Below are 17169 nucleotides of genomic sequence, written 5' to 3' on the forward strand. Positions count from 1 at the left end.
CCCACAGGACTGCTGCATACTGGATGTTTTTCCCTTTTCACACCATTCTTTGTAAACCCTAGAAATGGTTGTGCGTGAAAATCCCAGTAACTGAGCAGATTGTGAAATACTCAGACCGACCCGTCTGGCACCAACAACCATGCCACGCTCAAAATTGCTTAAATCACCTTTCTTTCCCATTCTGACATTCAGTTTGGAGTTCAGGAGATTGTCTTGACCAGGACCACACCCCTAAATGCGTTGAAGCAACTGCCATCTGATTGGTTGATTAGATAATTGCATTAAGGAGAAATTGAACAGGTGTTCCTAATAATCCTTTAGGTGAGTGTATATATCTTACTTCATATATTTGAGATTTTCCATCTGTGTATAAAATGTCAGAAGTAGTAAAAATAAAGAAAGTATGTTTGTGTGTATATGTGCATATGTGTATGTTTCTGTATATATGTGTATGATTGTGTATATGTGTGTATATATGTCCATTTATGTATGTTTGTGTATATATGTCTATGTTTGTGTGTGATTGTGTATATGCTGTATTTGTATATTTGTGTATATTTGTGTATGTTTGTGTATATACATGTTTATTTGTAAAAGCCAAAAGCAAAATGTTGTAGACAAAATGTTGTAGGTGTGAAGCCGTTTTGTTGCTCTTTTGAGCCGCTTCAGTTCTGGTCAGACTACTGCCTTACATCTGTCTGAAGGGAGGAGCTAACTACACTGAAACCAGAAACAGCTATTCAGCTATAGCAGTTTCTGTATGTAGACTAGATCTATTGAGCTACACTAAGTGTGCACTGTGCTTGAGTCATGTGCCTGAGTGATTGTTTATACTGACACACACACACACACACACACACACACACAGTTTTTGTGAGTTTTATGAAGTATTTGAGATTCATCTGTTCCATTGATCTGTACTTTGACTCAAGGTTTAGTCGTCGTCTTTGTTTTTCTCTCGCTTCTTTCAGTCAAATATTGTTTTTATGTGAACTGACTAAAAGTCTTTATCAAATGTACCTCCAAGATGAGCTGATCTTAAGACATGAGCTCATCACTCTGTTTATATCTCCACTCTGATCTATGTGGCACAGATATACTATCAAGTATACTGCGGATGTCATCACACTGACCACCTCTCATTTCTCTCTTTTCCTCCATCTCTCTTCCCCTCTTCTCCCTCTCTCTCCCCCTTTTCTCCCACTATCTCCTCTCTCCGTCTCTTCCTCTCTCTCTCCCCCCTCTCCCCCCTTTCTCTCCCCTATACTCCTCTCTCTCTCCCTCACACTTTCTTTTCCCCTACTCTCTCTTTCTGTTCCCCTATCTTTAAGCCCCTTTCTTCTCCTCTCTCTCTCTGTATCCCTCTTTATTCGCCCCTTCCTCACTCTCTCCCATGCGCTCTAAACTGGAGTGTGGATGTGAAACTTGAGCTGATGTAGAATGAAGCAGGAATAACCGTGAGCTCAGAGTAAACAGCTCAAAATATCTACTCCACTCCACATGTCCCACACAGAGCTTGCTATCAGGCTGTTACGAAATACAGCCTCCTCCAGAGCCCCCTCCTCGAAACCCCCCCTCCCACCAGAGCCCCCTCCAGAGCCCTGAGCCAGATTACAACCAGATCTGGAGAAGGGTCCAGGATAAGTACTCTTGGTTAAGTTTGTTTTGAACATCAAAACAAGAGAAAAATAACTTGTCAAGATCCCAGTCTGCCCTGTGTTTTTGTCTTTCCCTCTCCCTTTTGTGTCTGTGCCTACAGCTGGGCGGAGATTCTGGTACCACCCACTGCACACCTGCAGCCCATGAACAATCAAGTCTGCACCTTGGGAGTACAAAGGGACCGAGGATTTGACACTCGTCGCCAGATCGTTCGTGTATCCCCTGCTCCTTGGAAGTACTCTGCACCTCCGCCTCCGTCCCAGCTCTCCACGACCAATACGAACACCTCAGCCTCTGACCTCGCAGCCTATGATCTGTTAGAAGACTTCAGCATACGACACCGCTCTCAACTATCTGCTCTGTCAACATACATTTACATTTACATGTTTGTAAATGATGTGCAAAATAACAGTATTGAGTATATGGTCTACTGATACTGTGCAGTGACATCATGCTGGCGGGGTTCTACACGTACGGTGGATTGTTCCGGAGTTACCATTGTGACACAATGCACATGTTAGCAAACACTGTCAAAAAAGGTTTAAGCCTGAAAACTCTTGAAAAAAAGTGATTTAAACAGCACAATTTCAGAAGCCTGTGATCAAGCTCAGCGTTCATGGTCCTGTTTAGGAGTTTGATTTTACACAAAAAGGTGACCAACTGAAAATATTTTTGGCTAATGCTAGCTGGCTTGTGACTGTAATGGTATTTGAGAGTACAGTATTTTTATATCTTAATTAATAATGGAACTCCCAGAGAGAAATGACCAAGGCTCAGATGTGTTAAACTGATTCAAATTGAGAGTGTGAGTGAGTTTACTGTTTAGAAGGAAGCAGAATCTAAATAAAACCTTAAACCATGATAATAAAAATAATAAAGTTAAAACTGAAACTAGCTCTGACTCGTGACATCTGCGTCTTAAATGTTCCATATGACCCTATTCTCTAATCTCTGTTTTAATCTAGTTTCCTCATCACATACATAACTAAGTTGTGTTTTGCTTCATTCACACATGTTTAGCACACAAACCCTGCAAATTTAGGCAGAGTTCTTCTCTCACACTGAAAACACTCTGTTCCACCTTGTGATGTCATGTGGTAATACAGGAAGTGCTCCACTGTGTTTTTAAGCTCCATAAAGCTTCATTAGAGTCATCTGGATGATTTCAGCCCTGAAGTTGCCAATCTGTGCTGAACTAAGGAGCTGTTAACTTGAAAACTACCACTTTGTGACCTCACAAGGTGGAACAGAGCATTTTGAGCTTTGGAGATGTGACAGAGTAATAATAAAGGGTTACTCAGACATGTGTGAATGAAACAAAACACAACTCGAGGTATGTTTTTGAAGAGGTAAAAGTATTGTAACATGACTTAAAGCTCACAAGAGTCCATTTTGCATAATATAGAACCTTTAAAAATAGAAAGAAAAATTTGATTCTTTGAAAAAATGAGATCTGGTTCCAAGATTCAATTCAAGATTCAAGATTTCTTTTATTTGTCTCCCAATTTTTTCTTAGACCAATGGGCTGCTCACACCACAGAAAACAAAACCATACCCAGGGTGCAATACATCTCTCTCAACACACCATCACTCATTTCAACATCATTTATCATTTAACAGTTTCACTGAAACAGGTACAAATGAATGTTTATATCTATTATATCTACACCGTGGTACCCTGTACCTCCTCCCTGAACTCAATAGTTCATATTCAGGGTACAACACATGTGTCGGGTCAGAGAGAATGCTCCTGGTCTGTCTCCTCATGGCCTGTTCATAAAGTTCTTGAGGGCTCAGAGGGACAGCACAGCCCATAATTTTCCCCGCTGTCCTCACCAGATTTAAAATTTGGGTTTTTGATTTGACCAGCAAGTTTCCAAACCAGCTGGTGATTCCATATCTTAGCACCGACTCAATGGTAGCTCTGTAGAAAATGAGCATAATATTACTACTGACACCAAATAATCTGAGCCTGCGCAGGAAATGGAGGTGCTGGTGTATTCTGCTGCAGACAGTGGTCACCTGTGTGTTCCAGCTCAGATCTCTGTCAATACGGACTCCCAGATACTTAAAGGAGCTCACCTGCTCTATGTTATGGCCATGAATGGTCACTGGGCCATGGTCACCAGCTGCTCTGGGGTCAATCACCATTTCTACTGTTTTATTTGTATTAATCTGCAGTTTGTGTGAGTCACACCAGGCCACAAGCTTCTCTACAGCAGCACCATGAAACTTTACATCAGATGTCTTTGTCAACAGGCTGAGTAGGACAGTATCATCAGAAAATTTCAAGATATACTGGCATGATTCAGAACTAACACAATCATTGGTACAGAATGTAAACAAAAATGGAGAACTGACTGTGCCCTGAGGTGCCCCAGTGCTGCACATGGTTGTGTTAGACAGAGCTGAGTTAAACTTAACCTGTTGTGGCCTATCTGATAGAAAGGAATAGTACCATCTTATTAGAAATGGGTTTACTTTTCCAAGCGTTGATGTTAAGTAGCCATTCAAAAGAGCTGGCTCCTCCAAACACCACATCACTACTTTTAAATTGGTGACCTGTGGGAAAACACCGTTGGACAGAATTCTCAAAAATATTTCAGTTTTGGTGACATCACTTCCTGATCCTCGCTACCTTCAGAGAGGACAAAGGTCATGGTAGGGTCAAGGGTCATGTTTCCTGCTACGATATTGGAGCAGTTTATGTTTACGTCTCCTGTCACTCCTATTAAAGAGGGGATATTTTACTTCTGTGGGGTATTGAAGTGGGAGTATTTTATTTCTATGGGGTATTAAAGAGGGGTTATTTTACCTCAATGGGGTATTAAAGAGAGGGTAGTTTACTTCTATGGGGTGTTAATTGTAACACATAACACCGTGTTCACCATGTTACCTTTTACTGTTCTGAAAATTAGAGAGATCACTAGATTACTCAAACATGCATGGCATCTTAAACCTCTTCATGTTTTTGATGAGGGAACAACGTTAGAACATGGGAGAAAGCTCCTTAAATCCTGTTTGTAGAAGACCTCCATTTGAGAGTGAAACTTGAGAGTGAAACTGTCAAACTGCAGAGACATTGTGGGAGGAGCCGAGTCTGAAACTTGTTTACACCAATAATTTAATAAGGCTCAAACGAACTGTAAACTTGGACCCGGGTGGAGGACACATACATACAGACACACACAGACACACACAAACACACACAGACACACACACGCAGTTATAATAACAGAGTGTGTTTACATGAGACATAAACAGGGCTGAGGGGAAGTGACTAAAGCGTCTGGATTATAAGAAACAAAGTCAAATAAGTCAGCTGCTGTTACTGTCACAGGGTTAAGCACTTGCCCACAAACCAGAGGGTAAACAGTTTAAACACCCAACTATTTTGTTCTCCGGTCCACACTCAAACCCCAACTTCAACCTATTCTTGGCCTCTTCTTTCTGTAATCCTGTTCTAATGTGATGAAATGTCCCGCTGTGGAGCTTTAACCCTGCTCTAATGCCTAAAAACAGGCTTTTTAAGAGGTTTTAAATGCCATCTATGCATGTTTGAGTAATCTAGTGATCTTTCCCGGGCCGTATTCAAACCCCTTATGGTTAGCAGTCAAAAATACATTATACTTAGTTACTTCCTTGGAGCTGAGAGCACGTGTCCAAAAACCGTTTCTGAGCTGAGGGTCAAAAGTCAGGAGTTTCTCACAAACTAAATACCAAACTTTATGTTTCAGGAAATGAAACCGACCACATCTGGACATCTGGACACTAGAGATCACTTCTAATACAATACAGTCCCAAGTGTGTTGCCCAACAGTAGCTTTGGTCTGAACCCTCGACCTTTGAGGTGGTGAGTTGGACACAGCGGCCATCTTGGATCTTTAAATGTGGACTTTGGTCAGATTTATGTTTGTGAGAAAAGGACACTTACACAACTCTCTCCTCCTCGCTCCCTTTTTTTTGTACCGTATATCCTCTCTCTCGTCTGTCTCTCTTTCCTCCTTTCTCCTTCTTTCTCTCCCCTCTCTCACCCCATCCCTTCCATCTCTTCCATCTCATCCTACCCCCTTCTCTCTCCTTCACTTTTCTATCACTCTCCACACTCCTCCCCTTCTCTCCATCATCCTTTCTTTCTTACCTCCCCTTTCTCATGCCTCTCACTCTCTCTCCTATACCCTCTCTCTATATCCATTCCTTCCCTCTCTATATCTCTCCATCTTTCCCTGTCAAAGGCCCCTTTCATGCTCTCTCCTCTCTTTGTCACCCCCGTCTTTTCATCTCTACCCCACCTCTCTCCTCTCTCTTTCTCCCTTCTCTCCTCCTCTTTTCTCTTTCATTTCTCCCTTTCTTTCTCTCCTCTCTCTCCTCCCCTCTTTCTCCCTCCCCTCTTCTGGCTCTTTCCCTCTCCTCCTCTTCTCTCTCTCCCCTTTCATTTGTTCCACCGCTTCTTTCTCTCACACTTTCATCCTTCTCTGCCCCTGTTTCGTTTCTCTGTCACCCCTCTCTCTCCCTCCCCTCTCTTCCTCTCTTCTCTCTGCCCCCTCTCTCATTTGTTCCTCCTCCTCTGTTTTCTCTCTTTCTCCTCCCTTTCCTCCTCCCTCTCTTTTAGTGCAGTCTGTAGAGTGTAAAGTTTGAGTCCTGCCGAGCGTGTGACCTTCAGCAGACCTGCAGGGGTCCGGATCAGGTCTGTGGAGACGTCGCTCTAAATCTCAAACTTATTAAACTGTAAAACCTTCTGAGAAATGCTCATGCTGCTGGCTGAGTGGTTAGCCCTGAGCCTCACTGCAGGACATCTAAACCAGGACTAAACCAGGTTTGAACCAGGACTAAACCAGGACTAAACCAGGACTAAAGCAGGACTAAAGCAGAGATAAACTAGGTCTAAACCAGGACTACACAAGGACTAAACCAGGTTTGCCAGAGAAGAACTGGACCAGATCTGAACCAGGATGCTGGTCAGGCATAATCAGTCAAATAAAAATGGTAGTTTGGATAGACACAAGTCCTTAAGACTGCTGCTTTTCCCATAATTCCTCCACAAACAATTAAATTCTTGTCAAAAACCAGGACACAGGAAGAAGCTCCAATCAAAGCCTGGGAACTGAACCCTAAACCCTCTTATAAATGAGGAGTGACGGACCCAAAATAAAGATTAAAGAGGAACATTTATTTAACACAAGCAAAATGAGACATACACCTATCCTCATACCCATAAAAGCATCACAACTTCCCCTGTTCAAATAATTCCTTTTATGGCAGTAATGCACAGCCTTTGATCACTGGGGGTTCAATTCTGACCTGCTGCACACTGTTGTTAAGTCCTTGAGCAAGACACTTCTCACCCCAGATTTTCAGGTCAAATGTGTTTTGACAGAATATTCTCTGATGACACATTGACTGGAGCGACTGTAGTGCCGTCTAATGGAGTTTGTGGGTTGGATTACCTTTCTGATCTGCTTCAGTCTGTTCTTAAGTCCTTGAGTAAGACACTTCACACAGTGTCAGGCCAAGTTTCTGGTGACAGGATATTCTCTGTTGGCTGTAGTGCTGTCTAATGCAGGTTGTGGGTTAGATTTCTGACTTTTCTCCAGGTGTGTGACTCTCTGGATGAAAGGGAGCTGTAGTGCTGTGTATAGTGGTGTCAAATTCAGGTTGTGGGTTAGATTCCTGGTTTTGTCCCCTGTCCTGAGGCCCTCTGGCTGTAGGGGAGCTGTACTGTTGTCAATACTGGTGTCTAGGATAGGTTGTGGGTTAGATTCCTGGTTTTGGCCGCTGCCCTGAGGCCCTCTGGCTCCTGGTGGATGGTTCTAAAGGTGAGGTTGATTCTGGGCCCTCGGTCGTGGTACTCTTTGGCCACCTGGTGCTGCACAAAACACAGCAAAAACAAAACAAAATAGTGAAATACTCCTTTAATAATAATAATAATTAAATATATGTTTGCTTTTTCAGCTGCAGCGCCTCGCTTTCAGTAATGGACTCTATGTGAAAATTAATCTTAATTAAGAGTCATAAAACAGCACTGAAGACAGGTGTAACATCCGGTTAGTCCTGTGCCTTCACTGCAGGAGGTCCAGGGTTCAAGTCCCAAAGAAGAGATGCATTTTCTGCACCATACTCTGATTTGGTCAGGTCTAAACCAAGACTAAACCAGGACTAAACCACAAACTTATCCAGGTCTAAACAAGGACTAAACGAGGACAAAACCAGGACTAAACAAAGACTAAAACAAAACTAAGCCAGGACTAAACCAGGACTACACCACAGTCTAAACCAGGACTACACCAGGTCTTCTAGCCCTGAAGATCATTGTCTCGCAGCTGTTCTTGGGTTCATTCATAAATCTTGAGTCTAAACTAAATAAAAAGTTTTTACAGATATAAACTGTATTATTACATAACATGTTCTGAGGAGGAAATATTTCTCCTGTAACTTCCAGGAACTTTGCCTTTGTCTCCAAGTCTCAGCCACAAATAGACAGACCAAAAAAGGCTGGTTCAAAGCTATCTGCCAGAACTAAACAAGGGACTAAACCAGGACTGAACCAGGAACAACAGCACAACTGACCCAGAACTGAACCAGGGCTACACCAGGGCTGAATCAGGACTAAACAAGGTCTAAATCAGTACTAATTAAACCAGGTCTATACATGGACTGAATCAGGTCTAAACCAGGTCTAAACTAAGCCTAAACCAGGTCTAAACTCGGTCTAAACCAGGCCTAAACCTGGTCTAAGCCAGGTCTCAAGCAGGTCCCAACCAGGACTAAACCAGGCCTAAACCAGGTCTTACATACAGTGCCCCCTCTCTCTCATGGGGCTGTTTAAACATTTGTCTTGTAGAGTGTTTTAGGAGGGGCAGAGTCACATTTACAGCAGATTTAAGGCTTCATTAGTTTGACACAGAGGCTCAGTCGTTACTGTGCTTCAGCCTCGGCTCTGCTCCTGGAACAACATTATTCTGACTGTAAACCAGGGCATCAGGAGGTTTTTGAAAAAGACATTTATGTCTTATATCTTATGTCTTTGAGTTCAGTAATGGCCCCACCTTCTGATGCTATAGTGAAAAATGTATTCTTAAACCCGCCATAACGTGGCCCACACCTGCCTCTCTGAGGTCCTCCAACACACACACACACACACACTGTATAAAAACGTGGGCTGAGGGAGTGTGCTGTCACTCATAGGGATGGGACAATATACAATAATATCGTTAATCGCAATAAAAAAGGTCCGCAATTAATCGTGGCATTTTTTTAATAATCGTGATCATCGCGCATGATTATAATCGCCTTTACAGCACCACACTGCCTCATGTTTCCAGTTCCAATACAACGTTTAGATGTTAGTTCTGGTGTTTGCCCTCTCTGTCATAGCAAAGACACTTGTAGCTTCTGTGCTTATCTCTGTCTGAACTATATTCTGCCAGATATCAACAATAACAAAGTCTGATCCGTAACGCTCTACAGGAACGTGCCAGTGCGCGCCTCACCCGTGCGCACAGATGAGACGCTAATGTGTGCACATCTTATATTTTTACCTACAATAATGCAAACTACAGAATAAAACAACACCTTTTAAACAATAGACAAATTAAGTCTAATTCATACAGCTGAACACAAATGTGCCAGAGCGCATGGTCCGAATGTGCACTATGTGCACAGAAGCAATGCTAACGATTATACACGGTATATTTTACCTACAATTAAGTCAATAGCAGAATAAACCTCGCTTACCGATCGAGAACAGCATCCAATCCATCAAAAAATAAGGTCCTTTACTCCTGAGTCCACTGTGGGATCTTTACTCTTTGCGATGAACCGCTCGGGGTCAGAGATGCCTCTAGTTTAACTTGTACAAACATCCACAGTGTCCTCGATCACATACTCCCTTTGTTTTGTCCATTTCGTCATGTTTAAAACGCAAAACGTGCATAAAATGCGCCATTATGCACAGATTTCTGCATCCACTCAGCTTCGGCCATTTCCCAATTCGCCAAAGTGCCTTAAATGCATCATTCTAAGTGTTCGTCGACAGGCACTTGCGTCACTTCCGGCACGACAAGGACTGGTCCATTTTGACAGCATGGCAGTGAGGAGTACACATTTTCTTCCGGGTATGTCTGTTTACGGAAAACCATGGCCTGTCATACATCGTGTTCCACTGCTCATTGGCTGTAAGGGGAAAACGTCACTAAACGTGTGTGATGTAATTGGTTGATTCTACAAGGGGGAGAGTGGGGCGTAAACTTTCAGTCATCTGTAGCACTGATGTCTGCGGCCTCAGTAACCCACAGCCCCCACATTATTGTCCAACACTAGTGTCAATCAGAAGTTAACATGTGTGTTTAGCACTGAACAAAGTTGGCGCTGTCAGACGTTTAGTATGCCTGAAATCGACAAAAGAAATGTAAAGAAGTGACGGAGCAGATTGGACATGGAGGATCTTATTTTGTGGACATAATTTCTTGACTGGATTATATTCTCTGGACCTTTACGGAACAAATGAGACCAACTTTGTGTGAATATGTTGATGTTTGACAGAACCAGAGCGCTCAATGGTAAGTGAAGTCCAGATTCACACTTTGTGACTTTTCTGTAAAAACATCTTTCCTGTCAGCGCTTTGGTGATTAGAGGTGAAAATGGTTTGCATATCCAGAAAGATGAGCGCCGCAGCTTTCCTTTGATGTGTAGATTGTTTGTGTGGGTGACGCAGGAGTGTATGTACATTGCTGTAAAGTTGTAAAGTAGGCCCGGGCCGTCGGAACGTTAACAGGTTAATAATTATTGTGATAATATCGTTAATCACGATTATTTTGGCCACGATAATCGTGAGTCTAAAATTTAATATCATCCCATCCCTAGTCACCCATAGCGTTCGGTTCTAGTCAAACGAAGCTCATCAAGTAGAAGTTATAGGGGCCAATTTGAAGCCAAGTTTGAAGGTAACACCCTTCTCGCTTGCACAGCTGGTTTAGCAGGGAGTGGGCACATAGCAACACTGTCAATCACAGCTGTTGCTAACGCTAGCAGGAGCAAGGGGATGATTTGTTTGTTATTAATGTTCATATCCTGATTTACAGACAAAATAGTGAAATAAAAACCCCAGGATCATGTAGAGTGGGTTAATACTAATAATACAATTTTAAGAGCAAAATGATTAGTCTGACAGCAGCAGGTACAGAGAGAGGGGCAACGTTTTCTTAATTGAAAGTGAATCAGAGCTGATGGAGCTGGAAGCGCGCCCATGCTCACTTCCTGTTTGGAATGCTGTTTTTATATATACAGTCTATGGTTGCTACCTGTCAGTAGTCCTGCGTTCCTTCGCCTGATTGGTCATTTTAAATAGAGGTGTGTTCTGATATGTTGTTTTAAATGAGCCTGCTCTGTGATTGGCTGTTACCTGCCAGTCGTCCTGCGTGGCTCCCTCCATGATGAGCAGAGTGCCATGGCTCAGAGGAACTTTAATATGTGGACAATATGTGAAGTCTCCATGTTCCTCCTGTAACACAGATGCTCAGTTTAGTCCTGCTTTAGTCCTGCTTTAGTCCTGCTTTAGTCCTGCTTTAGTCCTGCTTTAGTCCTGCTTTAGTCCTGCTTTAGTCCTGCTTTAGTCCTGCTTTAGACCAGGTTTAGACCAGGTTTAGACCAGGTTTAGACCAGGTTTAGACCAGGTTTAGACCAGGTTTAGACCAGGTTTAGACCAGGTTTAGACCAGGTTTAGACCAGGTTTAGAGCAGATTTGGAGTAGTTTTAGTCTTGGTTCACTCTTGGTTTAGTCCTGGTTCTTACTGGAGCTGGTTTCTTTCTCAGACTAAAGACACGTGTGTCTCCCAGACTGATGGAAGCGATAGTGGGATGCTCTCCTAACGACGCCTCATCGTCGCTATGCCAACCGATACTGTCATGGCCGCTGCGGTACAGGTTACACAGAACGGAGTTCAGATCGAGACTGAAACGCTGGTGGAGGAGAGAGCGGAGCGAGAGCAGCTCTGAGGGCCACTGAAGAGAAGAGGAGGTATTAAAGTGGAACTAAACAAACATTTTTTTACTACAAAACTCTGTTTGTGCTTTTAATAACAGCCTAGTCATTTTAATAGTTTCCTAGTCAAAAACAGTGTGTGCTGCTCCCAGTGGCTGCTGCCATTTCAAGTAGTATGTCACATCACACATGACTGCCCCAATTACAGCGAGGTGTTTGTGATCAACACACCTCAAACACCTTAAAACACAAGATTCTGTGAAATGTTGACCTAATAATTTCACTAAAACACAGTTAAATTCATTATATTTAAGACTTTACAAAAAAATGCAAAAATCGCCCAGTTTGGCCCAGTTTAGGTCCCATTTTAAAGAGGACATTGTAGTATTATGGGATGTCTGTACCTGTGTGTTGGCGTTCATGGTGGAGTGGGAGTATGTGTACGGCAAGTCTCCAAACCAGCAGGTCAGACGAGGCTCCTCATACGCCTCTCCTGGAACAGAAAGAACATGTTTGAGTAATCTAGAGATCTCTCCAGGGCCCTATTCAAACCCTCCTTACGGTTAGCAGTATGTACGTGTGCACGGCTCCACCCACAAGCCTACGTCACTATGCTCCCACATGACAGTTCTCCATAAATATACAAAAACATGATACAAAACTGCACACAGCTACTTGACAAACCTGATGTGATGTGCAGTAGTTTCATTAGTGGGATGCAGTTGATTGTGTTGCAATAACGCTCTAAATGGGGAGAGACTTAGCACAGAGAGCAAAGGGAGGAGGGACTCAGAGCATCAAAAATGAAAGTGAAGCTTATAAAACATGTTGATATATTGTTTTGGGCGAATATAGCATTTACAAAACAATAAAAGGAAACATGATGATCTATATATGTTGTGTTAGCACTGAACGTATGGCCACACTATGAAGATAAGCAACAGGCCAAGGTCAGCTCTGTGGAGAGGCGAGTCTGTAGTAGTTGGCAGAGTGGTAAGCATTAGAGAAATAGTAAATAAAATGAAAAAGTGCCTAAAGTGGCCCCTCTGGGTTCAGTCTCAGAGATGGTGGAAAATCTGACTCACTAAACTATACACAAACACTTTATACTGAGAACCAGGGAGGGGGAAAGGGAGAGAGTGAGGGGAGTGAGGGAGGGATGGATGAAGAGGGGAGAGAGAGGGATGATAGAGAAGAGGGAGAGGTGGAGAAGGGGTAAGAGAGAGAGAGGAAGAGGGGAGGGGGGTTAGAGAGGGAGGAGAGGGGGAGAAGGTAAGAGAGAAAGGGTGGAAGAGGGGAGGGGTAGGAGAGAGGGAAAGGAGGGAGGAGGATAAAAGAGGCAGGAGGAGAGCGGGAGAGGAGGGGAGGGAGAGAAAGAGGGAGAGGGAACAAGAGGGAGAGATTTGGTAAGAGAAAGAGAGAGGTGGGGAAGAAGGAGGAAGAGGAGGACAGAGAAGGGATAATGAGGGAGGCAACTGAGGACAAGGGAGAGAAGAGGGTGAGAAAGATGAGAGGGAATGAGAGTAAGAGAGGGGGAAAGAGAGAGGGAGGGAGAGGGGGAATGTGTGAGAGAAAAAGAGATAGGGAGAGTGATAAAAGAGGGTGGAAAAAATGAGAGGGGGAATAGAGGAAAAGAGGGAGAGACGGGGAAAAGAAGGGAGAGAGAAAGAAAAGGAACGTGTAGAGATAGGACAGAGAGAGAGATGGGGTGATGGAAATGGAGAGAGAAGAGAGAGCACATTTAAAAGAAAAACTGCTGGAGTGAACGAAAAGCTTTAAACAAACTGAATAAACAAAGTGTTTTAAACAAAGCAGAGACTAAAGCAGGACTGAAGGTCTAACCCAGTCTGTAGTTGGTCTTCTGGCTCCAGGGCAGTTCATGGAGCAGTTTGGAGAACATCCAATCAGCTTCTTCTGTGGACAGGAAGTTATGGATCAGACAAAGCCTGAAAACAAACAAAACAAAACTTTATTTAAAGGGGGAGCATTTTACTCCTATGGGGTATTAAAGGCGGGGTATTTTACTTCTATATATATTATGTGTTAACAGTTTATACCCCATAAATCACCATGTTGCCTTTTATTGTTTTGAACATGATATAGAGATTACTGAAACATGCATGGATGACATCTAAAACCTCTTCTGGCATGTTTTTGATGAGGGAACAGCATTAGAACAAGGGAACAAAAAGTACATTTAATATAATACCCCCTCTTTAAAAACTGGAAGAATTTCAGATAAATTATGAAACAAAAAATAAAGTATGTACTGCCCTCTGGTGGATTCAGCAGAGAGTCACAGAGTCTCTGATTTACACAAGGTAGAATCCTGGATGATGATTTATTTTAGCCATTTTAAATCTTTTTATTGCCTGCACATTTTTGCCATTTACCACCTGCACTTTAATCTGTGTGACGACAAAGCTGTTTTAAATCAGATCTGTTCTTTAAACTGTTCTTCAGATCTTTTAACCATGTTCTAGTTGTTTCTTCTCATTGAGCCTCTGAAGTTGTATTTGGAGTGATTCATGTTTGAGTAATTTTTAATCTCTTCTTTTCAAGACGCCATTTTGGCACTCTACCCCCATTTTCAGCTCCACCAGTACACCCCCACTGTGACATACACACTTCCTTCTCCAGTTATATTTTCTTAATCAGTGATACTCATAGGATTTGGTAGTGTTGTGTAGTCATTTTCGTACAAATAAAAAAATGGGCTGTTCGCTAGTGTGATATGCAGCTATTCATAGGGAGCGCCAACAACATGCAGCGCTTTGTTGTGATGAACAAGGTCAGCTCCCATTGGGCATCAGTGGACGTGTTTCTTTTGATAAGTCACTTTAGATGAATATTGTGATTTCAAATGTGCAAATTATAACATAATGATCCACAAGTGTCAGAGATTAGAACTATAGAGTATCTTTGTATGTTTTTGTTTATTTATTTTTGTAACTCTTTAAAAATCGAACTATGTAAAAGTTTAATGTTGATTTACAGCTAAGTTTTTGATGTTTTGTTTAGTTTAATTTGTGCAATATAAAAATGCAGTAAAGGTTTTAATTATACTGTAGTTTAGTTATATTTTGGTTATATTTTGGTTATGGTTACATTCAGACCTGGAGACTCCTGAGGGTTCAGAGCTGATCTCATAATCCCCGGAAGAACTGAGAGAAAGGAAAAACAAAATCATAACCTTCACACAAACATATTAAATTATAAAAATGCGTGAATTCTGATGAGTTTAGTAGAGGACGACGTTCTTACTCTATGAGTCTCTCTGGAGGGATTTCTCTGAGTAGCTGAAAACAAACACAACATGATACAACTGCACATTAGCAGATGTTAAAGTTTGATATATTGCTCAAGAAAATGCAGGTGATAAACAATAATACTGAAACTAATTTATGCCACTGACACAAAACCCTGAAGTATAATTATCCCCAAAAACTATTCTAAATATGTTTTAAACCATATTATACAAACTGTAATAAATAAACAGCAGAATGAAACACTTATGTAGTTAGTGTATGTCTATAAAAAGTCATACAAGTAATTTATTCTACAGCTCAAATCTTATAGCAGAGCAGAAAAATAACAAAAATATTCCCCACTAGTGCAAAGAAAAAGTTCCCACGATGAAATACTGACCCCCATAAGTCATCGTTCCATCTGTCGTGTGAACCACAACTCGATACAGTGATGTTCATGACGGGCCTAACTGCACACTTTTTATTTATTCAACAAAAACATTAAAATGGAATTTAATGAGATTGTAATCTTGTTATAGCAGCGTTCCCTCGACAGATTCAACAGATTCATTCATGTTTGTGTAATCATGTAGTATCCAGTCTTTAACTTGTTTTGTTGTTTTTTTTTACCCCATCTCCACCCCCTGCCCTGTACTTACTGAGAACACTGTGATTATTCAAAAGACTCAGACTCCAATATAAATGTCACAAAGCCACTTTTAAACCATGAAAATAGAATCTGTTCCTTTGTTGTTAAATTGTTTTAGATTCAATTTGCAGTTTACGCGGAACAAAATGTGAAATCATGATTTACAGATGTTATAGTTCGATCCTAATTACATGAAAAAGCATCATGTTTTCTTTAACTCTGCACTAAATCACTGTTATGGTGAAGGGAATGCACTCGCTTGTTGTCATGGGGTTGTCGTCATGTTTAATGCCATACTTGTTCCATAGTAACTTATCTAACACACAAGCCGGTAAGATCTGCGGAGAGGTGACCCCACTCTTGCAATGTATACTTGTACTCCATTGTTTCTCAAACTGTGGTACATGTCCCTCTGGTGGGACATGGCCTCTGCAGTTTGAATTTTTGTTTTATTTAGACACAACTGTGTTCATGTTTTCGTCCTTTGGGTTAATCATCCTTTATTCTTTCTTTAGTCTAATTTTTGACCAAGTTTAACCATAACTTAGGCCTGACAAACTCCAGGGTTAGATCTGGTGGTACTTGGTGCTAAAAGTTTGAGTTCTAGGTTGTTTTTAAGCAATAAATAAGTAAATGAATAAGTAGTGATAAATAATAGTGATAATAATGAATAAATAGTAGAGCTAGATCATGCCATACTGTGGAACATTCTAGGAGATTCTATCTCCATGGCAGAAAACTGGCATAATGCAGCTTTAGCTTTATATTTTCTGTTTTATTCAAACCTGTGCCGGGCGCTGGAACTCAAACCCTTTCTCTTCAGGTGATTTCCTCTGGAGTCCTCCGGCCCACAGCGCCCTCTGCTCACTCTGCGCCGGAACTGCATATTTACAAAAACATTTAAATGCACATGACTTGGCTTGTTGGATAGAACCAGTGCTAAATATGTATCATAGCTTTACATCAGTTAAATAACAGTTTGTGAAGAAAAGTTGAGAAGAAAAGTCCAAATATACAGAAACAGGCGCTGAGTTGTAAATCAGAATCCCTCTGCCTCTGACATTAACATTGAAATCTCCATCCAAAATAGAGACATTTCAGTGTTTTAGTGAATGAGAGCTCCAGTAAATCAAAGAGTCTAATCTTGCTTTGGCTCAGACTTGTATTTAACAGTTTTTCTTTACCTGCAGTTTGAGGTTTGGCTCTTGGCTTCTGTTGTGCCCATGAGCCTTGCACTCTGGCTCTCTGGCGTTTGTCACTCATCTTTAAAAACTGTGCAAAGGATCCTGCAAGAAACAAAACAACATTTACCCTCTCCTCTGCATCCTCTGACCCTTTCCTCTGTCCCTCTGATAGGTTATCACCATAAATGTAGTTTGGTTTAGCAGTTAGTTATAATTTTCTCATCCAGTAAAATTATAAACTGCGTGGTTGCGTTTGGGTGAAAGCTCGTCAAATGCGGCACTGACAGAGGAGACCTGAAGTAAAAACATATTTATTTAGTTTGCGTGTATTTTAAACACCTTTAACGCTAAAATTTAAACTTACATGAAACACGAGAATCAGAGTGAGCAGCTCGACGCCATTTTGGAGCCGCACCAAAATAAACCCGACCGGAAGTGTAACAAACAAG

General features: G+C 41.7%; 1 protein-coding gene across 2 annotated transcripts; it reads right to left on the bottom strand.

Moving 5' to 3' along the window:
• Window positions 1–6864: 6864 nt before the first annotated feature.
• alkbh3 (alkB homolog 3, alpha-ketoglutarate dependent dioxygenase) lies at window positions 6865–17134 on the bottom strand. 2 transcript variants are annotated; one of them, XM_055222556.1, is made up of 11 exons: window positions 17085–17134; window positions 16901–17014; window positions 16721–16822; window positions 16322–16416; window positions 14904–14938; window positions 14756–14803; window positions 13482–13585; window positions 12044–12132; window positions 11450–11659; window positions 11061–11159; window positions 6865–7525 (listed from the first exon to the last, which is right to left on the bottom strand). In XM_055222556.1, exons 3-11 carry the CDS (start codon window positions 16797–16799, stop codon window positions 7397–7399), a joined length of 888 nt encoding a protein of 295 aa, XP_055078531.1. In that variant the 5' UTR covers window positions 16800–16822; window positions 16901–17014; window positions 17085–17134; the 3' UTR covers window positions 6865–7396. The 2 variants fall into 2 exon arrangements, with proteins under 2 accessions (XP_055078531.1, XP_033823984.1); XM_033968093.2 differs by lacking the exon at window positions 16901–17014 and having other exon boundaries at window positions 6871–7525.
• Between the last annotated feature and the right edge of the window lie 35 nt (window positions 17135–17169).

This window comes from Periophthalmus magnuspinnatus, chromosome 6 (assembly GCF_009829125.3).
Source record: "Periophthalmus magnuspinnatus isolate fPerMag1 chromosome 6, fPerMag1.2.pri, whole genome shotgun sequence".
In the NCBI taxonomy this organism is placed as follows: Eukaryota; Metazoa; Chordata; class Actinopteri; order Gobiiformes; family Gobiidae; genus Periophthalmus; species Periophthalmus magnuspinnatus.

Excerpts from the sequence above, each read along its gene's own strand:
- alkbh3 (XM_055222556.1), bottom strand. The coding sequence starts at position 16,799 with ATGAGTGACAAACGCCAGAGAGCCAGAGTGCAAGGCTCATGGGCACAA. Across the intron at positions 13,586-14,755 it reads GAACCCTCAGGAGTCTCCAG|GCTTTGTCTGATCCATAACT; the intron begins GTCTGAATGTAA and ends GTTTGTTTTCAG. Across the intron at positions 11,160-11,449 it reads TGAGAAAGAAACCAGCTCCA|GAGGAACATGGAGACTTCAC; the intron begins GTAAGAACCAGG and ends TCTGTGTTACAG.